Here is a 25501-nt window from a genome sequence, read left to right as displayed (position 1 = left end):
TAAGCTAAATCATGATGTAGAAGATAGGAAATATTTATCTGGACTAATCTCACCAAACATTCCACATTTCTAAGAGGAATAAAATACCCCATTTTATAGAAGGCTTAAGAAACTGGGCTATTTTGCTCAGGCTTTTGCCTCACTAAGTTTGCTTCTTCTGAGGTTTCTCTCTCTCTTAACTACCTCATCCAGCCTTCATCCTTCCCTCATCCCTACAAAAGTCTAAAGATCACTATAATTAGGAAAAATAGTAAAAGGAAAAAAGTGATAAAATGAGGAAAAAAATATGAATGCCTTGTACTTTGGACCTGAATCTTCACCTTTCTTTTTCTTCCCACATCAAGTCAATCCCACCAAAGATCCAGTTCATACTCCTCTTGCATAGTTTCTCTCATATGATTCTTTCTTTCTCTACCTACTCTTACCAGCCTCATTCAAGCTTTTACCACTTCACATAAGGGCTATTTCAAGAACCCCCTAACACTTGTCTCTGGTTCTAGTTTTCCCTCCACACCAATCCATTCTGCCAACTGCTTCTGGGCTAATCTTAAAACATCACTTTTATCCTATCATTCCTTTGCTCAGAGACTAGCAATGGTCCCCCATGGTCCTGAAGCTAAAGTTCAACTTCCTTAGCCCAGCTTTCAATTTGCTTCTCCAGTCTCTCCTTTCCACTATTCACCAGTACAAATCCTGTGTTCTAATCAGACCAGTATTATGTCATCCTTTAAACAAATACTCATTTCCAACTGCAAACCTTTGATCATACAGTTTTCTTCCCTCTAGAACACCATTCCATTTCTTTTTCAAGTGAGTCCTATCTTTCAAAACCTAGTTCTGCCCTGATCAGACCAGCTCATAAGGAGTCACTTTCCTCAGACCTTCAGGAATAATAAGAGCTCAGACTTACATCCATGTGGACACAAACTGTCAGACACAATTGAAGGAATAAACGACAACAAAAAAAGTTTGGTAAAGTCCTTGTAATGTTTACAAAGTGCTTTACACTCAACAACTCTGTGAGAGGGCAGATCAATGATTAGTCTGCCAATTAGTCCTAAAGTGGCCAGGGGCATCCACAGACTAAATAATTTGTCCAGGGTCACACAGTCAATATGTGTCATAGTAGGCACACTAACCTCGGGTCTTCTTGACTCTGGGGCCACTAGGTCATATTGTTCATCTAATGGAAATATTATTATACCCATTTTTCAGACAAGGAAATTGAGATTTGGAGAGGTTAGGTGACTTGTTCAGCTAGTAATTGGTCACTAATCTGTCATTTTCCTCCACTGCTTTGCATACATAGTTAACATTTGCAAATTTGCTTCTTGAGGGCAAGGATCCAGTTGAGTCAGAATGAGGAAAAGGAAAATTAATAAACATTTATATAGTGTCTACTATGTGCCAGGCACTGTGCTCAACACTTTTCAGAAATTATCTCATTTGATTCTCACAACCCTGAAAAGTAGGTGCTAGTATACCCATTTTATAGCTGAAGAAGCTAAGGTAGAGCTTAAGTGATTTGCCCAGGGTCACATAGCTAATGAGTATCTGAGGTTGGATTTGAACTCAGACCTTTCTGACTCCAAGTCCAGGGCTCTCTCTATCCACTGAGCCATTTAGTTGCTTCTTTTACTACAACAGAAAGACTCTGAATTTGGAGTCAATGACTAGGGTTCAGTTTTTGATTCTGCCACTTCCTACTTGTGTGAACTTGAGTTATAACCTCTATGGGTCTCAGTTTCCTTATCTGCAAAAATGAAGGGGTTGACCTAGATGGTCTCTAGTGTCTCTCACAGTTTGGTATCTAATGTGCTACATATTATGCTTTTATGCACGTGTTTTTGTCCACAGTAAATATTTGTGGATTGATTTGCAACAGTATCTAAAAGAGGAATGCTCAATGACAGCAGTAACTTATCTGTGTCCTCTAGAAGATAATTAAGACAAATGAAATTCATCAGGTAATAAAAACAAGATCACATGGTGTAAAGACCCATCTGAGCTCCTCTCCCCCGCCCCCCCTCTCCACATGCTATCTTACAATTCACAAGAGTTACTGGATAGTATGAAGAGACCTGAACTAAAATATGTAGCACCTCTGGAGGCATATTTTTCTGGGTATTTAAAGACTTAATGATGTTCATGGGTACCAAGCACTTAGGAAACGGTGGGAATCAGAATAAAAATGGACTGAATGGAGATAAAATCAAAGAATTACAAAAACTCTTAGACTGATAAAAAAAAATAAAATAAAAATTTAGAGCTAGAAGGAATCTTACAGAAGATCTCATCTAACGCCCTCATTTTAGAGATAAGGAAATTGAGGCACAGAGAGGTAAAGGGACTAAATCAAGGTGCTAGCTAATAAATGGTTGAATTCCGACCAGGATTATGCTTTAGTGCTTCCTGCCTAATAGCAATGCTGACTCCTTAAGAGATAGAAGAGTTAGGTCACCTAGTCCAACCTCCCACTCAAAGTAAAAATCCTTCTGCAACATTCCTGACAAGTGGCCATTCAGCCTCTCCTTGAATATTTCTGGTGATGGAGAACTTCATGAAGTTATTCATTCCATTTTTAGATAGCTCTAGTTAGAATCCCCTCTCCCCCTTTAAGGAGCCCTCTGCCTCCCTAAAGAAGAAAAAAGACTGATTAGGAAAAAAATATTATTTTGAAATCGTAACATGAAAAGGAACAACAAAAAACCTCTTGAATAATGGCATAAGAAAATAATGAATGAACTGTGAGATTAATCTAATCTAATGGAATCTCAAAGTTACTCCATACCCCAATAAGAACAAAGACTGATATATAACTTAGTTTGTATGTGTATTCTAAAAATAGCCTGTACTTTCCCCCCAAAATTTGATGTACAAAATCTGTGTGGTATAATGGCATTTCTTTTTTATCTCAAATTTATTAATGCATTTTTACATCACATTAATTTCTGACTATATCTCTCCCACTTCCCTTCCCCAGAAAGTCATTCCTCATAACAAAGATTTTTAAAAGAGAAAAAAAAAACACTTCAGCAAAACTAGTCAATATATCAAGCACATCTGATCATTTTTGCAAGATTCCACATCCATTACTACAGTGAAAAAGGCAGCAAAGTGTCTTGGTGGTTTAAACACTGGAGTCAGGAAGACCTGAGTTTACCCTGGGCAAGTAACTTAACCCTGTTTGCTTCAATTTCCTCATCTATAAAATGAGTTGGAAAAGGAAATGACAAACCACTCCAGTATCTCAGCTAAGAAAATCCCAAATGGGGTCATAAACAGTCTAATATGACCAAAATGACTGAACAACCAAAATGTATGTACCCAAAAATCTGTGATCATAACTGCAAAATCTTGGGTTCAAATTTTAGAATTAAGTCTTCCTTTGTGGCTAGTTAACTCAACTGATTAAAGTATGGCACTAAAGTTAAAAGTCAAGTCCAATCCCCTAAAAAACAATTTGATTTTTTTTTTTTTGATTCCATGGTCATATAACAAATCTTGGCCCTTCCTAGAAATAACTCACAAATAGGTGAAGTTAGGTAAAGGACCAGGGCTCAATGCAAATTAAACAGGACAAGGAAACATAGCTCAATATACCCTCTAGACAATAAAAGCACCACAGCAGCCTAAAGATAGTTGTTTGCAGAGACCAGCTAAATGTTTGCTCACAATTGTCTGTCCTGGCCTTTAGTCTAAACTAAAAAAAAAAAAGTGAATATAAGAATTGGCAATAGTCCAATGACTGTGGGTCATCAGGAAATCTCCCTCCTTATTGTTATATAATAAATGTTTTACTGTAGCTTTCTTTTATTTAGCTGTTCCAAATACCAGTCATCCTTAAGATATCTATGTATTAAGCATTTACTATAACTATGTGCCAGGTTCTGTGTTAAGCCAAGAATATACAAAGAAAGGCAAAAACAATCCCTTCCCTAAAATAATTCAAATTCTAATTGGGGAGAAAGCATGCAAAAATAATTACATATACAAAATGCATGCAGTTAAAATGGAAGTTAAACTCAGAGAGAAGGCACTAACAGCTGGAAGGACCACAAAGGCACTTCTACAGAAGATGGTATTTGAGCTGAGGTGAAGGAAGTTCGAGAGGTAGAAGCTGAGGATGGAGAACATTCCAGGCATGAGAAACACTAAAAAAGCTCTGAGTAGGGAGATGGAAGAACATGAGGAAGGCCATAGATTGTAAAGTACACACACATAAAAAGAGTAAAAATAAGAAAACTGGGAAGGTAGGAAGGGGACAGATTATAAAAAATTCTTTAAAAGTCAACCAGAGAGGGGCAGCTTAACCCTAAAGATGGGAAGTCCTGGATTCAAATCTGCCTCAGACACATCCTAGCTGGGCAAATCACTTAACTCCCATTGCTTAGCCCTTACTATTCTTCTGCCTTAGAACCAATACATCGTATTGATTCTAAAATGGAAGGTAATGGTTTAAAAAAAAAAAGTCAATCAGAGGATTTTATGATCTGCTGATTTGCCAGATGGGGGAGAGGGGTTTGACATGGTCAGACTTGCATTTCAGGAAGATTAAGTTGGTAGCTGAGTGGAAGATTTATGGGAGGAAGATCACCAGAAGTCTACTGCAATAGTCTAGGAGGGAGAACCCATACTAGGGCGACACCTGTGAGGGGAGAGAAAAGTTAAGTATACAATAGATGTTATTGAAGGTAGAATTGTCAGAACTTGGCAACAGCCGGATATTGGGGGGTGAGAGAGTGAAGAGTGGAAAATGACACTTAAGTTTCAACTATGGGCAATTCAGAGGACTATGGGGCCTGAGCAGTAAGAGGGAAGTTTAGGGGGAAAAAGAAGGGCTGGGGGAAGAGAGGTTGGAAGGTAATGAGTTCAGTTTTAGACATGCTGAGTTTAAGACGTCTATGGGACTTACAGTTTGAGATGACCAATAAGTAAAATAAACCACTATACAGATCAGATCTTATCAGGCAATCTTCAAAGATAATAGGATTTGGCCCCTGGGAAGCCTGAGATAATTTAATCCAACTCCTTTGTTTTATAAAAGAGGAAATTGAGATTAAGAGTCAGGAATTAAATAGCAAAGGTAGGACTCAAATCCAGTGCTTTTTTTCTTTTTTTTCTGCAACCATCACACTGCCCAGGATCTGGGTCCCATCTCTTGGCTCCAGGACGTTCCATGATTAGAAAGCTATCCTCCTCAACTCCACCTATTAACTTTACCTAGAGCTTCTTTTGGGTCCCAACTAAAATTGAAGATTTTACTAGAAGCCTTCCCCAAACCCTCTTAATTTCTCTGCCTCCCCTCTGTTAATCACTTCCTATTTATCCAGTATATAGTTCATATATATTTGTTTGTTTGTTGTCTCCCCAATTATATTGTGAGCTCCTTGAGGGCAGGGGTTTTCTTTTGATTCTTTTTGTAACCACAGTGTAAAGCACAATGGCTGGCATATAGTAGGCACTTAATAAATACTGATTGAATCATTCAGGAATGGCAGTCGACTCAAAAGGCCACCGTAATCTGAAAGGGGCTGGCTTTGGGGTCAGAGAATTTTTAAAAGGCAGTTTCAATTCTACCTCTTGCTAATAACTAATTGGGTGAGATTGAGAAAGTCGCTTAGCAGTTCTGTCTCAATTTCTTCCTCAGTAAACCGAAGGAGTAGGATTTCAGCCCTTCCAGTTCTAAAATTCCATGATCCTGTAAATGTGACAGCCAGCAGGATGAGGATGTCGGGAGCCATCTCCTGCTAAGGAAGGTCTACTTCTGAGAGAAATTTGGAAGTTCCTCTTCTTACTCAAAACTCAATAGCTTTTTACTGACATTCGGACCCTTCCCCTCCCCCCTACCCAGCACCCAACAGTCCCACCCTCCCGGCTCTACATCCTCAGCCTCTCCAAAACTGTTCCTATAACCCCTCCCCCTACTCCACCCCAGGCCTCTTTCCATTGTATGGCTATAGGAGGGATGTCAGCGTGTGTGGCCGGCAGTGGAGGGTACCTGGACTCTCTCCTCGCTGGTGGCCTGACACCCAGCTCTTTTCCGCGAGCCGGCGGAACCCCCTCCCCACATACGCTGAGGTCCCTCGTCTGGCCCGCAGCGTGCGCAGCGCGAGCACTCAGCCGGTTCCCGGCGCCTGAGGAGGGGATGTGCAAACTTTCCGCCCTCACGCTGTAAACTCTCCCGGAAAGACTTCTCTTCCGCCGGGCCCCAGCCGTCCCCCAACTCCCCGCCCCTCACACTGGGGCTCCCCAAAGATCAGTCGCGACGAGGCCAGCGACAGTTGCTTGTAAGCAGCAAGAGCATTACCAGCCGCGAGACGCACTACAGCCTAGGTATCCCCCACCCCCACCCCCACCCCCTCCCCCCCTCCAGCCTATGCGTGCACCTCCCGGAGCTGCTGTCTCAGGCACGGAACCGGCAGCGCGCCTCTCTACTGCCTCTGGCGGCCGTCGGGGCTGTGAGCGGAGCTGGCTCTGGGGCGCCCGACGGCCCCTCCTCCTCCTCCTCCTCCTCCTCTCTCTTCTCCTCCTCCTCCTCCTCCTCCTCCTCCTCCTCCTCCTCCTCCTCCCCCTCCCCCTACCGCCCTCCCCCTCTCAGAACACTCAATGTCGGAACGTTCCGAAGATGACGTCGGAGCGTTCTCGAATCCCGTGTCTCTCGGCTGCTGCTGCCGAAGGAAAAGAGGAAAAGCAACAAGAAGGAAGAGCAATGGCGACACTGGATCGCAAAGTGCCCAGTCCGGAGGCGTTTCTGGGCAAACCCTGGTCCTCCTGGATCGACGCCGCCAAAATACACTGCTCCGACAGTAAGAACCCCGTCGCCTCCTCCTCCTTTTATTATCCTGTAACCTTTCCATTCACCTAGAGCCACCGGGAGAAAGGAAAAAAAAAAGTGTGGGGGAAAGAGAGAGTGGCCCCCAGTGTCCTCCATGCTTCTCCCTCTCTCTCTAAATAAATACACATAGAGACAGATCCTCCGTGCATAGAGAGCGGCCCAGCTGCTAACGCTGTCCGTCTGTCTGTCTGCCTGTCTATCTGTCTGCCTGCCTGCCTGCCTGCTTGCCTGCTTGCCTGCCGCCCGGGCTTCCCACCGCAGCCCTCTGGGTGGGCTTTTACAGCCCTGCCGTGCATCGGTTTAAAGGGCTACTCTGTTGCTGCTTGCACAGTTTCGTTGGGTTTGGGGGTTGGGGGGAATACCTATCTGGGCCAGGTAGATGGAAACCCAGACTTGGGATACAAATGTTGCATTGTCCTTTTTTTTTTAATTTTTGGAATGGTTGTCCTCTGCAGTACATAGAATACATATATTTATATAGATTCATAGAAATGTTTGCAAATAAACACTTCCCTCCCCCTTGACTTTGGCTTTTTTTTTTCTGCTTTTCATCTGCAGATGTAGATTTAGAAGAGGCTGGAAAAGAGGGTGGAAAAAGCAGGGAGGTTATGAGGCTTAATAAAGAAGGTAAGTGAAACCACTGGCATTTTAGTGGTAGTGTGTGTGGCAGAATCTTCACAGGATATAGCTAATATAATGTGAATTGTTCTGCTAGGTTACAGAGTGACTAAGGCTTGTCAAAAATTGAGCACACCCAGGTGACTATCGCTTCTTGGTAACTTCCTTCAAAGTATAAATACAAGGGGGGGGGGGGAGGTTGGAAGGCTATTTAAGACAGAAGTTTACTATACTTCAGTTAGTGTCCATATTGGACTTCCTTCTGCATCTCTAATCCTTGTTCAAATGGACATTACCCTTTTTTTTTTGGCATAGAAATATCTAGATACACATTGAGCATACCATCCTCAAGCATATTTATTTTTTTTAAGTCATTAGTAACTGTGAATAAATTCACAACAGTTTAATTGACCCCACATGGACAGTAATTTCTGCAGCTACTTCACTCTCCATCAAAAACAATTGTACATGCGAGTCTTTAAAGAGGTTCACATTTGGTACAATTTGCATTTGGTCACATCTTTATGTGGTGAACATGGTTCTAAGCATCTGTATGTGTGCCTTCACCTTCTCTCCGCCTGTTTTCCTAGCATGGAAATACAGTACCTGAAATGGGACACAGTGAGTAGGTCATCGCAGACCAAATCCATTCGAGTGAAGCCATGGCCTCAATCAATAACCTGCTGGTGCTGTGCCTATGAACACACATGGTCATCATAAATAAATCATATCCTGTTATCATATACAAGCATGCCATATGTAGCTGTGGCCTGTGTAGTACAAAATGGAAACTCTAGTGGCAACTTTCAACTAAGCAAAAGGATGAGCTTGACTATTGCAATGGTCGAACAAGAAGTCTTGTGAATGGGTTGGACTTGAGTCAAGGAAGAAGGTGTGATGAGTGCTATGGTTGAAAAGAGGCCACAGTAGCATCCCTAAGTTAAAGTCCCCAGCAGAAGCCATTAGATTTTCAAAGGGTTGTCCCCAAAGAGGAAGTGCTCAATGGGAAAATTCTCTACCCCACTAAAGCCAGTCTGCCCCTGGCTAGAAAAGTATAGCAGAAATAAACATGAATTTTGTTGATTAACACCTGAGGACAGCATTTGAGTTTAAAAATTCAGTCTATTTCCTGACCCTCCAGTGGAAAAGATATTCATACATGGAGAGAAAAATGTGTGCCTACCCAAGAACAATTCTTTAGCTAGCTTTGGCATTCTGATGATTAAGTAGCAGCATAAAGAACAAGACTCCATTTTAAATAAAAAAAATTTTTTTTTGCCTCCAAATACTTCAGTGACATCTCGACCCTTCCTCTTAGAACATGAGTGATGGAATTATGTTAAGCAGACTACTTAGGTGCTGTCAGCTTATCTGTGTTAGAAGGCCATGCTGGTTGGCAATGGAAATCAACACCAGCATTTCCTTTTCCTTTTTAAACAAACTCTTAAGGTCTTTAAGAGCTCACTGACTTAGAAAGCAGACCTCTAGCAAGGGGAATGTTGTTAGGATAGAGCATGAGGTATTGTGGAAGGGCCTTTGAAAATTAAGTTGAATAAAGATGATAATACAAGAAAGTATTAGATGGAGTTCAGTGACTGGGTGTCTTAATTCTGAAATAGTGTCTAGACTCATTTTTTTCCAAAAGACTTTGATTCTTAGATACCACTTTTTCTGAGGAAAGATAAGAGCACTCTTTTCCTCAGGTGTCTCTAGTGGTAAATCCTATTCATTTGGTTATTTGTCATGTATTAGTGCATATTATTGCATATTTTTTATATTTGTTTTGATTGCCTTTGTGAAAATTGGGTATAAATTGTGAAAATAGACAAGCAAATGTTTTAATTTCCCTTTGCTCATAGGTCTTGTAATATTGTGTTAATGGATTCCTCAGAGGTTTATTGGTGTAGGTATGTGTGCATGTTTTATTTTATGCCTAAAAAATGCACATATGTTCTTTTAAAAATGACCCACTATAGTATGGAATGCAGCATACTATAGATCTGTCTTGGACTCTGTCCAAGAAAGTGTAGTTGCCAAAAGTACCAGAAGAGCCTCATTATTATGGTGTCACCTTTAATAGGATCTTGTACCATAGAGTTAAAGCAAGACTCCAGTTTGTGTGTGTGTGTTTTCATTATATGTTCACAAACTATATATTTCTGTTTATGCATATTTATTCTTATATCAAAATAGATTTATACAACAAGGTGGAGAAAAGTAAATAAATCATAAAAGAAACTTTAGACGTGAATAGTGATGGCCAAATAGGATAAAATTTGAGGATGAGACTGCCTAATTCAGTTGTAGAAATTGATAGATACTCTTTTCTATAGGCTTTAATACACATTTTATATTTGAGTTACTCAGAGGGCAGGTAGGATAATAATGTTAAAATAATCATCTCTTGGGGGCAGCTGGGTAGCTCAGTGGATTGAGAGCCAGGCCTAGAGATGGGAGGTCCTAGGTTCAAATCTGGCCTCAGGTACTTCCCAGGTGTGTGACCCTGGGCAAGTCACTTGACCCTCATTGCCTAGCCCTTACCACTCTTCTGCCTTGGAGCCAATACACAGTATTGACTCCAAGATGGAAGGTAAGGGTTTAAAAAAAAAAAATCATCTCTTGTTTCTGTCTAACCATTGCTTTTGTAAATATTGGATGGAGACATTTCAAATACCTATTTAGAATTAGAAAATATTTCCCTCTTCCATTCACTCTTTCTTAGCTTTTCTTTCCTACCTGTATATCACAAATGAAATATTTGCTTTGAGATCTCTGATGTAAAGGCCTCATATAATTATTATTGATTTATCCAGAATTAACCAAGAATGTGGGCAAGCAGTATTTGGCAGATCGCATTCTCATTTCAAATATATAATATTGTCTACTTATGTTAGTGGCTTATCCAAGTTCAAAAGATACAGCAACTATATATTGCATCCAAGACATTATCATATGAAGAACACATTTTTTTCCTTGCTTTAAAAATACAACATTCATATCCAAAAAAACACACACACATAAAACCTTATACCTTCTGTTAAGTGTACCCTATAACAATTAAATTTCAGTGTCAGAAATTCTTATATATTATGTATACAGATATCCCATATAGTATTGTTTGTCTGGCAACAGTTTGTGATTGGACTTTAAGTTATTAGGGGTATGAGTTCAAATCTCAATCATGTGTTTTGTGACTTTTTTGATGAGTTTGTTGTTTATTTAAATCAGTTAGGCATTGAGATTGGATAAGCACATAATTTCCAGAACCCTGATGGCGGAGACATGAGGAAATTTGTTTATGGTAGAAAGTTATTTGCAAAAGCTACTCATTGCTGTTAACCTCTTAGATAATTCGTGTCTATCGTTTTTACCTTAATTTATAGTAAAAATATCTGTATTATTCAGGGTCAAGTGTTAGGTGCCCTTGCCAAAATATTCTTTTCATTGTAGGTGGAAGAGAAAACACTCAGTAATCTGAAAGGTTTTCCCCTTCCTGATTGCTGTACCCAATACAATTGTGGAGAGTTGTTTTTTCTTTAATAATTCAAGTTCAAGAAGGTTCAGAAGTCTACATTGCTTATACTTTTTGGTCACCTATAACAAGCCCAAGAAAACCACCTAGGATCATAATCTGCAGCTGAAAGGGACTTCCATAGCCATGCCTTTCAATTCCTTAATTTTGTAAGTGATACAATTGGAGCTTAAGGGTGTTAAGTAAATTACTGAAGATTACATAGGTCATAAGCCCAAAATGGGATTGGAACCTAGATTCTCTGAATACAGATAGAGAGCTCTTTCCACTGTACATTGCTCCCTTCATTCCATAGTATTAGAATATACCATTAATGGGGAGCAGGAAGGAAAGAAGAGAAAGTGGTAGGGAGTTGTGCAAGGAGAAGTCTCAGCAAATCTTTCTTTTTAGAAAACCCACAATTTCAAGCTAATAATGTATAACCTACTAGAGGGGGATGGCAGAGAAGGGAGGAAGAAATGATCAATTCCTTTGGGTTTTTAAATGGGTATATGCTCTAAAGAGTCATTTAAGTGTTTTATCAAACATTAGAGAAAAATACTTTTAGTCAATTTACAATGTATAGCCAAGAATTCAATATTTTGAACCCTATCAAGAAGGAGACCCTCCTTTTTAGAATCTCAAACTTGGTGTCTTGATAGTTTTAATGTTTCCAGATGCCATGTAGGTAAATTTGTGGAAAGTTACCAGTTTTCAGACTGTGTGGAAGGGCCACTGAAAACTAGCTGTGACTGTAGAGCTTGCTATTCTCTTGAGATATTGGTGGAATTGGGCTGAAACTGTGCAGGGAAAAAGAGTATTGATTTGAACATCCTTGGTAATAGGGCAAAAGGTAAGGTTTAGAAGGCCTGCAAAGGACCAGAGAAAGCTTTACTTGTTAAGGTATATGAGCATGCTTCATTGAAGCCTTGTACTTGAAGAAAATGAACTATAGCCTTCCCAGAAGAAGAAAATGTTTTTGAAATGCCAATAAGCAGTGAAGGAAGGCAGGAGAAAAGTAGTATAGATTTATGGAAAACTACAAACTACCTTCGTTTATCATTGTACAGGCAGCTTGCAGTGATATATGGTAATAGGGGACTGAAATAAGTGATATCCACAGATTACCCAGATATCCCTCATTTTAGCCATTAATTTCAATTTCCTTCTCTAGTGAGCCTTTTTTCCCCCACAAACCACTAAAGATGGAAAAATTAGTTGATTTTGAGATTCATTAGCCCTCCCTTTCTTTGTCTAGTTTTTGGTAAGGGTAAAAAGAGAAGCTGTGGAATAGTCCAGAAAGCAAAAGGAAGAGACAATGGAAAGGGAAAGTTAAGGATTTGTATAATTCACAGGTTATATGACTATATAAGACCCCAAATGATCCAGAAGTGAGTGGTCATAACTGTCAAAGCCAAAGTCAAAAAAGAAACAAAATTACATTTATGTATGATTCATTTTGAAGGCATTTCCAATTTTTTAAAATTATCCTTTTCTAATTATTCTGACATGCCTAAGTTCCCATGTTGAGAAGATGACATAAGATTTTCTTCTTCCATCATAGTATAATGGACATCATATGATGCAGATATTTTACTAAATCATACTATAGTGTTTTCTGAGGATGAGTTATACAGCACCACCTTTTCATCCCATGCAATCTTTGTGAATTCTTCCTTTCTCCATAGATTTGTGTAGGATGGTTGGTTAGTTTGTTACTCAGTCTGTTTTCTTAATGTTCAAGATGACAAAATATTATTAGAACTATGATAATATAATGAAATTATAACAGAGTAGCCATAGAATGTTCATTTAAATACTGTCCTGAGGTTCCATGCTATTGGGCTGAATTGTAGCTAAAAATTCTTTCATCAGATTTATACATTTATTGTGTACCACAGAATACTAGGCATTGCAGAGGATAGAAGTATAAAGCATGGCCACTGTCTTCTTAACTTAAAACAATGAGGGCTCTTGGTCAGTAGTAATAGATAAACCCTCTTTGGTGGAATTTATAATAGTTACCTTATTTTTAAACTTTTTCTTTTGCAAATAGCGGTATTCAAACCACTAGTAATATTCATCTTCACCCTTTTGGTTACAGGATCCTAGTCATATGACTAAGAGATATTAGAGATGAAATTTTTTAAAATCCCATAATAACCAGTTTTCAAGTTGTGTAAGAGGGTTAATATTCATTATATATGGCTTCTAATGTCAGAGTAATCACATCAGGGGCTTAGTACAATGGAGAGAGTTGAATTTGGAGTTAGAGAATCTGAGTTTAAATCTAATCTCTACCATTTATAACCTCCCTGGGATCTCAGTTTACTAATCTGTAAAATCAAAAGTATTGAATCAGAGGAGTTCTAACATTCCCTTCAGCTCTAAATCTGTGATACTATAGCTATGCAAGTTGTCACTGTTAAGAGTTAAGGGTTTCCACTTGTATTAAAGCCATGTCTAGAATCACATCTTTTACGCTTGGGAGTTTGATTACACATGGGATCCATCTGAAATGGTGATGCCCATGGCAGAGAAGAAGCTGGTGTCTGGGTTGCTGCCTGTGGGCTTGGAAAGTATAAAGGACAGAAGAGGATTAGATTGCTGAAGGCTTCTGTGCTCAGTGTCAAGTGGACTACATTGTTACCTAAGGCATGGAGTTCATGTTCACCACCTTCAGTCCAAGGTTTCACAGCTTCCTGCTGTTTGATTCTTCAGAATTGAATTTAAAAGGTTAGAGGGAATGGCAAAGAGGATTCATTTTTGTATAGTTGATATTTATACATTGTTGTGTGTGTGTTTATGTATCTTTGGTTAACCTTTTATTTATGATGTTTTTGGCTTTCAGAAGCAGTTCTTTAATGGTAGCACTAGTCACAATAATAGCCTGTCTTTGTATCTAATCCCTTTTAACCAAAGACTTCCAAACTCTGAATTGGTTGGTTGGTACCTACTCAGATCTAAATGTTACAGTCAAGTTAATGATTATGACCATCAGATGTAGCAGTAATAGAGAGACAGAGAATTAATGCTTGAAATTGCAGCCTATGGATTCCTTTCTTCTTTCAGTTCAGCAAAGCCTGAATCTCCTAACCTTTGGGACCAGAGCCTTTTGCTCCAGAGCCTACAGTTCATCTTGTCTCACCTAAGTAAGAACTCTAAAAATATAATGAGATAGGCACCACTGGTTTCAGCTGTTGGGGAAAGTTTTTATTTTTAAGTGAATGGTTTTAATTTTGTGCCTGGTATTTCATAATGTAATTCTGAGGCATTGGGTACATTTTAATTTTGTTTTTTAATCAAATAAGTACATGTAAAGGCAAGAAGAAAGCAATGCTGTATCCCTGTTATAGTAAAGAAGATACATTTGTGTTGTCATAGATTCTTTGTATATAGCAGTGATGACTGATACTGTTGAGTCTGTAGAGCCCTAATGGAGTCCCTCTTAACTCCTTAACAGTGAATAGAATTGTAACAAAATCATCTGGCCTTGGGGGAGGTCGATTATTAGAGACAAGTTGGGATATGTGGGATCCTGTCCCAAAGTAGTAATATGTCACAGAAACTTAGCTGGGGGAAGAGAGCAAACCAGTCTGATGACACTGACCACAGCAAAGCAATAATAATGATGATAGTAATAATAATAAATAGTAGCTAGCATTTATATAGCACTTTTAGGTTTTTAAAGCACCTTTCATTCTTTATTTGATCCTCACAACAATTTTGTGAAATAAATGCTGTTCTTATCTCCATTTCATAAATAGGGAAACTGAAGCTGAAAGAGGTTAAGTGATTTGCCTAATGTCACAAACTTGGGAAGTAACTGAGGTGGGATTAGGTTCAGGTGTTCCCGATTCTAGGCCAATCAATCAACAAGCAGCTATTAAGGCATTATAATGGAGCAAGCATTGTGTTATTTGATAGAAATTTGTATACTAAAGTGAGATAGTCTCTGACCTCAAGAAACTTGCCATGTATGAGGAGAATGACAGATAGTTAAATGTGTAGCATATATGCAAAATAAATACAGAGTGAAAATATAAGGTTGGAATTTGGCATGGGGACTAATAATTGGAAACGGCCTCTTGGAGAAGGGGAAGGGTCTTGAGTTGAGCTTTGAACAGAGTTTGGGGTTTCAGGAACCAGAGTTGAAGAGGGAAAGCATTCTTGGCATGGGGGACAAGCTGTAAAAAGGCATGGCGATAGGAAATGGAATGTTATGTACATGGAATAGCAAGTTTGGCTGGAGAGTATAATATGAAGTCAGCCTGGGGCCAGATGGTGAATGCCAAGTTGAGGAGTTCGTACTTTCTCCTTGGAGCAGTAGGAAGCCCCTAAAGTAAGGGGTGTGGGGAGCAAGGGTCAGGGCAGAGTCAGACCTATGCTTTAGTCATAGAAATTTCACAACTTTCTGAAGGATGGAGTAAAGAAGGAAGAGCCTGGGTAGGGGCAGGGTGAGTCACTTAGAAGTTATTTCCTTAAGTCCAGCTAAAAGGACAGGAGGGCCTAAACCAGGGTTGTTGTGGACAATAAATAGAAAGAAGGGGGAATAAAGCAAGAAATTATGAGGCAGTAGCATCAGCAGGACCCCACAGCTGATTGGATCCAAGGGCAGGGAGGGTGGTATGTGAAAGAAGGAAGACTCAAGCATAGCTCTTAAGGTTCCAAACATGAGTGACTAGAAGAATGGTACTTAGCACAGGGCCTGGCACTTAATAGACACTTAATAAATGTTTATTGACTGACTGACTAGTACTCTTGACAGAAATGGGAAAGTTAGGAGCTGGGGTAGATTTAAAGGGAAAGTTAATAAATTTGGTTCAGCCAAGGCTTGCATTTCATTAATCTGGATTAAGAAATGCAATGAATGGTTGTGTTCCCAGCTTGATTTCATTAGGCTTTTGGTAGGTGTAAAGTTCTAGGAAAATGAATCTTTACTATGTACTACCCAAAACAACAAAGCCAGGTGGTAAGATAGCCTAAGAACCCTAGGATATAAATAAAGCCTTTAGGATTCATGAAATCCAACCTCTTCATTTCGTTAAATAAGAAAAGTGGGGTGAAGAGTACTTTAGAGATTTGCTGAAGGTTACATAGTAGTAAGTAGGAAAGTCAAGATTTGAACCCAGGTCTCCTGGTTCCAAATCCAGTATAATTTCTACCCCACCATATTACAACAACTTCACTTCTTTAGGAGAATGTCCTTTAGCTGGTGGTGGCATTTGCTATTTTATAATCATCATCATAGAAGCTCTGTTCTATAGTGGGTATAGTACTAGGTCTAGAGTTTAGAAAAACTATATTCAAAACCTGCCTCTGTTCATTCCTAATCTTATGACCATGGGTAACTCATTAAACCTCTGGGCAGCAAGCAACTCTTAAAATCTTGTCTCTTAAGTATGAATCTATTGGATATGGATGAATAAGTTGTAGGTGGGTCACAATCTAATTGGATAGATGGCTAAAGAATATAGTGAGGGACTGTTTAATTTTTCTGTATTCCCAATGTCTAGTACAGTACCTGACACACCATGGGTGCTTATAAATGCTTGTTAATTGATTAACAAGATTCATACAATACTTTAAGGTTTACAAACTCCTTCCCTCACAAGATCCCTATGAGATGAGCAGGGAAGTAGGTATTTGTCACCCCATTTTATAAATGAGGAAATTTTGTCTCAAAGATGTTAAGTGGTTTGCATATGGTCATACAGCTAATCAGAGCTGGCATGCAACTCTAGATATCCTTCCTCCAAATCCAGCCTTCTTCTCCTTTGTGCTGATAACATCTTTTTCCTCTCATACATCTGTGGCTCTTTGTGTTTACCAGGAATAAAAAAAAAACAAGAGAGAACTCAAATTCTGTTACTTTGCTATGAGTTTTCTAGAGTTTCTATTAAGAATGTCACCAAGAGCAAGCCACAAAAACTGTGAGCAATTTTTAGTAAGTTGCTGAGAATACTTAGTATTGAGTCAAATCTGGTATAAGATCCTGTGATGTACTTCTAGTGCTCTCTCTTCTACTAGATGGTCAGGGAGCACTCCTTATCCCTCCACATTAAAGACTCCCCTGCCCCTGCCAAGTCACCCCAACTACATACAGCTTAACAAAAGCACTCTGAAACTGAGTAGAGGACTTGGTGAATTGACTCAATTTTGTGCTTCCCTCAGTTTGCCATAAATAAGGTAGTAGTAAAGGGGATTTGTGGTGAGATAGGACAATTGGAGAGCCTGTGCAAATAATTGTATCCTTAGTTTGCATTCCCAGCGTGCCCTGGGAGTAAATACACCAACTGAGGTGTAGTTGTGAAACTCCTCAAGATACTAAATCTTTTTTTCCTCAGTACCTCAGAGTTAGAGTTGTGAGATCAAGAGCTTTGTTTCTTTTTAGGATTACCCAACACAATTTTATAGCAATAATTAAGAGTTCAGCCCTTTGGGTTGACTACCTTTCCCTTTGAGAAATTCCTTCCAGTTCTACAGGCAACATTGTTTTTAGGAAATGTAGTCAAGTTTGAATGACTTTTTCCTTTCTCTCTTTCTTGCCTACCTCAATCCCAAAGGAGATCCGTTCTAAGGGGATATAGCACTAGAACATTCACAATGGGCAGGGGATCTTTGAGGATTTAGCTATGATTTCCCCAATACTTTCATTAAAAGGGTGTTAATTTCAGAGCCTTTAAAGGCAGGGGAATGGCCTGAATGAAATCTTTGGTGCAGATTCAAACCTTTCCTTTTTTGAGAGAAGGTGTTAGAAAAGATGGTTGCCAAGCAACTCCAGGGGCATCTATCTACAGTGATTTTTTTCCCCTTTCCCTTCTCTTTCTTTCTTTTTTATTTTCCCTTTTTAACATTTTCTGGGCTGCTTTTCAATTTCCCTTTTGGCTCTGGGATTATAAGGGTTTGCATTGAGGGGTTATGTCCTTTAAAGGATGGAATAGAGATGGCTTTTCAGTATGGATCACATTAGGATCAACCTTTCCATAGTTTCTGAAATACTTATTAAGGAGGTTTGAAAGTCTTTGTTGTCTCAAGTCAGAGGTATACCTGAGTGAGTCCATCTCAAGGACCAAGTTAATGGGCAGCATTCCCTAGACTGGTCTGCATTGAGACAAGATCTAAATTACTTTTGTGTATAAAAACTATATTATCTGGTAATTTTCAATTTCATTGATTCTAAACTTCACCTAATTGATTAATTTGGGCTTTTGGGCATTTCATAAACAATCAACCTTTAGGTCACAGATGAATTATTGATGCCTTCCTCAGAGAAAGATGTTGATGGGGGAAAAAGGGGGCATCTGAGGAGGCTGGTTTCAACTTGCTTGTCCCTCAGTCAGGGGATTTTGGAGTCTGAGGTTCAAAGAACCATTGAGGACACCAGTAGGGCCTAGAATCACTCTAGCACAAGGGATTTTGGATTTTGAGTCAGAGAAAGGGTTTTTGAATCCTCTTTCTGCCTCTTACTATCTGTGGGATTTGGGGCATGTCCCTTATTCTCTCTGGCCCTTGGTTTCCTCATATGTAAAATGAGGCTTCTAGATTAGATGACCTCCTAGGTTAGTGATGGGCAATCTTTTGAGTTTGATTTGTCAAAATTCACCAAAAAACCAAGCATAACTTGGTTGGTGTGTCACTTGGAGGGAAAAAGAAATGTCCTTGGCACTTGGCCCCCTACTTCTCTGTATGTGGCCACATGTCATTGAAAATGGCTACGTGTCAGTGCTGACACATGTATCATAGGTTCACCATCATGGTCCTAGGTCCATTCCAGCTCTAATTCTGCAATTCTATCTGATTAGTTTCTAATTTATCTATACTTCTTATTGTTCTTGCCTTGTGCAAACCCTTCTTAGCATCTTTAGTTTCAGAAACAGGCCAGGAGCAGGAAAGAGATATGAAATTAAAATTAGTTTTGCTACTTTTTAATTTTGTCTCAGCATTTCTGATAAAAGACTTGGTAATGGAACAGAATTTAAAATATAGGTGTACCTTAATTTAAATAAATTCAATACACAAAAATCCAGATATATGTGAAGCATAAAGGAAAAGAATCATTACCCACTTTACAGAAGGATTTAAAGTGAGATTTCTCTAAATCATAAGCTGCATTAGTACTTTTGAAATGATTGAATTTGCCAAATTTTTTTACATACAACTTTTAAATTCTCCTTTGTTGACTCTTATGATACTTCTTCCCCTCAAATGTTACTCCCTATGACTTTGACTGGCTTTTTTTGTTTCATTTTTCTCAGTAAACCCATTTTGTTTCAGAGTTTCCTATGTCCAAATGCCTAATGATATGTAGATTTATATAGCTTTTGGGTTGGAAGGGGTCTTAGAGGACATCTAATTGAACCCCTACTCTGCAACAAAGAAGGTAGACCCAGAGAGCTCAGGTCACATTCCAAAGTTTACATAGGTAAGTGATAGAGCTGAGTTTTCAACTCTCTCTATTGTACTGCCTCCTCTCTTTGCTTAAATATCTCAGTGACCCCGGAAGCCAGTGTATCTAAAGTTGAACTCATTGTCCCTCTTCTATTTCCCTGAGCCCCATACAAATGCATTTCCACTCTCAACTCCCCTGTTTCCTTCACTGCTGCCCCTGTTAACCCTGGCACCCAGGTTAGAGAAGGAGTATGGCCTGGAGGAAAGGGCTCTTGAAGTATTCAAGCCTGAGATTTCACACAAACTACATGAACCTGGGCAAATAACCTAATATTTCTGAGCACAAGGTTCTTTATACTTCATATCTCAGGGTTATTATTAGGAAATAACTTTGTGTAAATATGGAAAGTATGATTATTTAAAACCTTAGAGTCTTTTCACATTTTCTTTTTTCCCACCCCCCATCAATCATTCACTGAGTACTATTTACTTGTTCTTTTAAATGACATGTGTGGCCCTTTCTCCCTTCCTCTTTTCATGTTACCCCCCCATAATCTAGTTCCTCATAATCTCACATCTGTATCTTCTTCCAAACTGTACTGTTTGCCTCTAGTGTCTTAGACAGTCAACTACACATATGACTTCAAGATTAATCTCTCAAAAACACCAAATTCATCATGTCACTCTTGGATTAAAAAATCTTTGATGACACCCCATTGACTAACAGTAATAGCTGACATTTATATCATGCTTTAACATTTGCTGAATGCTTTTACATGTAATTAAACCTTACAACAGCTGATGGGCACTATAGGCATTATTCTCATTTGACAGATGGAAAAATTGAGATTTGGTGGGGGTCACTGGCTAATGTCAGAAGCAGGAATCAAACCCAGGTCTCTTGTGACTACAAGTCCAGTACCCTTTCCACCATCCCATACAGTCCCTAAAAACTAAAATCTAAACTCATTTTTGCATCTTGTCCCTTCCATAATTGATCCTAACCATCCTTCTCTCCCAGAATAAGGTACGGTTATTTGGTAAATAGATAAGGATCTGAAATTGGAGGACCTAAAAAATCACAACTACATACCAGCTCTGACCTTGAACAAATATCTTAAATTCTTGAGTCTATTTCCTCAAATGGAAAATGAAGGGGAATAAACTCCCTAATCTCTAAGGTCCCATCTAACTCTGTAACTACCATAATCCATAGTAAGAATTCTCTGATATAGCCAGGCTTCCTGAAAAAAGCTATGCTTATTCTGGTTTCTGAGGTTGGGCTTTCCTTTTTATCTATACCTATCCAGATCCTATTTGTCCTTAAGGACTGAGATCTTGTTCTATCTCTTCTAGAAAGCCTTCTGAGCCACTCAGTTAATCAATAAACATTTATTAAACACCTACTCTTTGTCAGCAATTATGCCAGGAACTGGGAATATAAAGACCAAAACAAAATAGTCCCTGGCCTCTAGGAGCTTATAGTCAATGTAGGTAAACATCAAGTTCACATATAAGTAAATACAAAATAATGTACAAAGCAAAGTACAAGCCAACTTCAAAGCCTATAGAGGAGACAGCCTCTTCTGAGAAAAGCCTCATATTCAAGCAGACACAAGCTCAGAGAAGTTTATTTCAGCCTCTACTATTTATCTACTAGTTAACACTATTTGTGTCATTCAGTTGGGCACTCCATCATGTACTGTCTTGAACTACATTTCATTTGTGTCCATCTTGCCTCCTTAGCTTGACCATAAGAATTTGGAGAGGGACCATACTTGGCATAATACATTCACCTTCACACCGAGCATAGGACCAAAACCCAACTGGTATATAAAGCGAGACATACCTGTGTTAACAAAAATGCAGCTTGGGGGATTACATGGGAACATCATTGATTTATCTGGTATATTTGAGATAACTAGTAATAGCAGATTTTCTAATGCTATTAAACAACCATCTATAATACCTGAAACTAAGCAAATGAGCATGACAGCTTGGGGCACAGCAATCTACCATCACTGAAATGTTAATAATAATAATAATAATAATAATAACCATATTTGTATAGCACTTTACAAGTACTTTCCTTACAACCACCCAGTTTGTTAAGTGATACATTTATTCTCCTTTTCATTTTATAGATGATGAAACAGGGGCTAAGAAATCAAGTGATTCACCTATAGACATATAGCTAGTTCCAAATTCAGTTTTCTCACCCCACTACCATCCTGCCTGTCTGGCATGTCCTTTAAAAATCACCTCTCCCTCTGGTGACATGCACATGACAACTACGAAGTCAGAGCTAAGAACCCTGGACTTGAAGTCAGTCTCTCTGTGATCACCCCAATTTATTTTGTGTATATCTTATTTGTTCATAGTTGTACACATGTTTAATCCTCATTAGATGGGGTGCTCCTTGAGGGCAGGGGCTACTTTTTAACCTTTCTTTTGTATCCCCAGTGCTTAGCACAAGCCTTGCTTGGCTTGACTTAATACACACAAGCTGACCTTGAACAAGTCACATAACCTTTTTTGTGTCCTATATATAGGTCTTAATGCTCAGCAGACTGTCATGACAGGCAGAAGTTTCGAACTTTCCTAAATAAAGTTTTTTTTTTTAATGATGCAGAAATCATATTTAAGCAAACAGTGTTTGTAGCAGCAATGCAAAATGCAGTGAGTCCTGAACCCATTGCATCAGAGAATCTGTTTATTTTGGTCAAAGTTCTCTCAGTAATCATAACAATACTTCAGTACCTGAAGTGATTTCATGAATGAGTATTCTCTCCACTGAGAGAAAAATCAGTGTTAAGAGTGTTACTGTGGCTGGAAATTTTGTTATTCTTCAGCTAACCTGGCAGTGAGCTTCTTACTTTGGTAATACAGGCTAGAATGGGCCAGAGCTAATAAGATGAAATGTAATAAAAGGAATAAATGTCATCTTATTATTTGGGGTTGAAAAATCAGCTTCACAATTACAAAATGGGAAGACGTGACTGGATAACAGTTCATCTAAAAACAATCTAGGAGTTTATTGAGCTACAAGTTAGGTATAAATGAGCCAGAAATGTGATGCATTCCTAGCCCAAATTGAGAAAAGAACAAGAACTCAAAAGTTCTGCTGGGTACTGTAAACTAGCCAGATAATTCATAGACTGTTCTGTTGACTTCTGGCTTCCTCATTCCAGGAAAGGCATTAAAAGGCAGGAGAATGTCCAAAAGAGGGCAGCCAGGTTGGTAGAGGTCTGGAGACCATGCTATCCATGGATAGATTCATGAGCAAAGGAACAAGGAGATTTAGTTTGGAGAAGACTTAGGAAGACAAGATGGCTGGCATTAAATACTTGAAGGGTTATTGTGTGGACAAGAGATTATATTATTCTGCTTGTCTCCAGAGGATAGAGTCAAGAGTACTAGCTAAAAGCTGCAAAGGCAGGATTTAGGCTTGAGCTAAAATAAACTTCCTCACCATGAGAGTTTTCCAGAAGTAGGATTTCAGGTTTCTCCTTATGGGAGGCCTTGAAGCAGAGACTGTGAATTGTCAGAGATATTGTAGAGAGGATTCCTGTTCAGGTATGAGATGGAATAGATGGTCACTGAAGCCCCTTCCAACTCTTTAAGTTTCTGTAATTCCAATGATGTCATACTGCCCATTATCAGATTTAATTCCTTTCCAGTTTCATGGGCCCATTATAGCTGGAGTTTCCACACCACAGTGTTGGAATGGCACCTTTTTTTCCCTCAGACTAGAACTATTATTTCATTAGAATTCCATGTGAGGAAATTTGCTTTACCAAAATAACTTGGTAAAACTGAGGTTCAGTGACTTGCCCTTGAGTCAAACAACCAGTATGTTTCAAAGGTACAATTTAAAACTAAGTCCTCCTGACTTAGAGACCATCCTTCCCCCACATCCTCTAACCCATTCTGCATCTCACTGTAGTGGAGGAGTAATGATAATAATCTGAACATAGAATCTACTTTAATAATAAAAATAGCATTTATATAGTACTTTAAGATTTGTGAGTAAATTTACACATATCTTCACAAAAAACTCTTCAAGGTAGGTGTTATTATTATAGCACCATCTTCTAGATGAGAAAACTGAGCAAGATAGAAATGGAGTGAATTGCCTAGCTAAGTGAGTGTTCAGGCAATATTTGAACTCAGGTCTTCCTGACTCCAAGCCCATCACTTTTATCCACTGTGTCAAAGGCTTGCTGCCTTTGAAAAGCTTACAAAGCACTTTCTTCACACCTTTCTGTGAGGAAGGTATTGCAAAAATTGTTATATCCATTTAATACATGCTAGAAAAGAGGTTTGACAGAGTAAGAGAATTTACTCCAGGTTATACAATAAACATCAAGATACAGTGTTTGAAGCTATGTCTGATGATCTTTCCATCTATGACTCCAAAGTATAATATAGCGGAAGAGATCTGGATTGGAAAAAAGGGGACCTGAGTTCAAATGCTATTTACTAGCCATGTAAATTTAAAGAAATCATTTCATCTCTCTGGGCCTGAGTTTCCTCATCTGTAAAATGATGGGGTTGGACTAGATGGCCTCCAGCATCCCCTCCATCTCTAAGTCTGCTTCTGTTGCCTTTCATATGCAGTATCACCTTCAGGACAACACTTGGGTTTATTTTCCTTGCAATACCTATGTATTTATTATTGTCTCTCTGGTCTGGGGAAGACTGTCATGTCTTTTCTCTCCCTGAGTAGAACATCCTGCCCACTTTGTATTTTTTATTTGCATTTATTTTAGGATGTTTTGAGACCCTTGGCTGAGGGTACCAAAATAGAGAAGCTATCATTAATAAAACAAAGCAGCAGTGCTAGGCTGGAGAGGAAACCACCAGAAGAAAGATCAGGTCTATTTCAAATTGTGGTCCTATTAGTCTTCAGAAAGAAGCATTTTTGAGTTTTGTTTATTGTATAGTGAATTTTTAGGGGTGGCTTTTCCAAAATGTTATTTGGGTGATGCTGGTTTTTTTTTTTAATGAGCTTTTTTCAGTCCTAATTTTAAAACTCAATACAGTATGCCACACACATTTGTTACCAAATTCTGTGAGCATCTGTCTTGAGTACATTTAGCTTCTGACAGATGCCTACCAGCTTTCAGAACTTTCACAGATGTTTCATGTCCCCCAGAAAGGCAACTTCCTGTTCCTGGCAGTGAGCATGGGGGGGGGGGGGGGCAATGCCACTAGTTGCATTTTATAGGGGTTTTTCTTTACATCATTTCCTGCCTGTTGCCTTTGGATAGATTACAGATGGTCAAAAAGAGATTTCTTGGCAGAATGAAAGAAACCATCTCCAGTGTTTGGTGGGAGAGGATTTATACCAGTGCTGGTGGTACATACATACCAGGAATGAGCACAGATAGCTCTCAGCTTTGCTAGAGGGGTATGGGGAATAGATGGACCAACCATATGGACAGAACCAACAGATGTAGGAGCCTAAGACAAAGAAGATCACTTTTAGTTTTCTATCATATCTTTCACCCACAGGTGTCTCATGTTGCATTATGTATTGAACAGTGGTTTTAAGCTCCTTGGTACATCCACAAAGCTTCAAATGCTAGTGGAATTGTGGAATGAAGGATGCTCCTAGTAACTCAATTCATCTTCATGTCTTTTTGAGGTGAGATGAGGAAGGGTATTATTTTCTCTATTATCCAGTTGATTACCTAAGAGACACATGGAGAAGAAAGCCATGTGTCCATAATTATATTTAAGGTTCCCAAATGAAAAAGTTTCTGAAAATAAAGACCAGGACTCTGTATTCTTATTCCATATCCTGACCATCAGGCTACCTTGACCTTCCTCTCACTTAGTCACCTTAGATACTAACAGTCAGGGACTTCCATGAAATCTGGCAGTCTGAAGCATGGAGCAGCCCAGAGAGAGAAGAGAGGAGGGAGCTTGTTATTGGTATTGGCACTTGCTGTGAAGTTAGATTTGGCTGTTATGAGTGAGTTACTAGTGAGTTAAAAGGGCCAGGGGAAGGGAAAGAAAATACAAAAGCAGGAAAATAGGCTCATAAATTGAGAGAAGTGGAGAAGAGAGAAGTAGAGACCAGGGTCTAGGAGCTGTGAAGAAGGCATACAGGTAGAAATATCAGAGAAAGGGAGAGC

General features: G+C 39.1%; 1 protein-coding gene and 1 long non-coding RNA gene across 7 annotated transcripts in view; one reads left to right on the top strand and one right to left on the bottom strand.

The window, feature by feature from the left end:
• LOC130454576 (uncharacterized) overlaps positions 1 to 6361 on the bottom strand; it is a 66614-nt gene extending 60253 nt beyond the window's left edge. For both annotated transcript variants that reach the window (XR_008912240.1, XR_008912239.1), the window contains exon 1: positions 6002 to 6361. This is a non-coding gene — a long non-coding RNA (uncharacterized LOC130454576). The remainder of the gene's footprint in view (positions 1 to 6001) is intronic.
• Positions 6362 to 6589: 228 nt separating this feature from the next.
• The window catches only part of ATXN7L1 (ataxin 7 like 1), a 269543-nt gene continuing 250631 nt past the window's right edge, over positions 6590 to 25501 (top strand). For 4 of the 5 annotated variants that reach the window (XM_056799515.1, XM_007504089.3, XM_007504088.3 and 1 more), the window contains exons 1-2: positions 6590 to 6809; positions 7397 to 7465. In XM_056799515.1, the coding sequence (XP_056655493.1) occupies positions 6629 to 6809; positions 7397 to 7465 (250 nt within the window). In that variant the 5' untranslated portion in view covers positions 6590 to 6628. Of the gene's footprint in view, positions 6810 to 7396; positions 7466 to 25501 lie in introns of those variants that run through there. The other variant, XM_016426084.2, reaches the window with a different exon arrangement.

Source organism: Monodelphis domestica, chromosome 5, assembly GCF_027887165.1.
Source record: "Monodelphis domestica isolate mMonDom1 chromosome 5, mMonDom1.pri, whole genome shotgun sequence".
Classification (NCBI taxonomy): domain Eukaryota; kingdom Metazoa; phylum Chordata; class Mammalia; order Didelphimorphia; family Didelphidae; genus Monodelphis; species Monodelphis domestica.
This window is presented reverse-complemented; position numbering and strand designations above follow the sequence as displayed.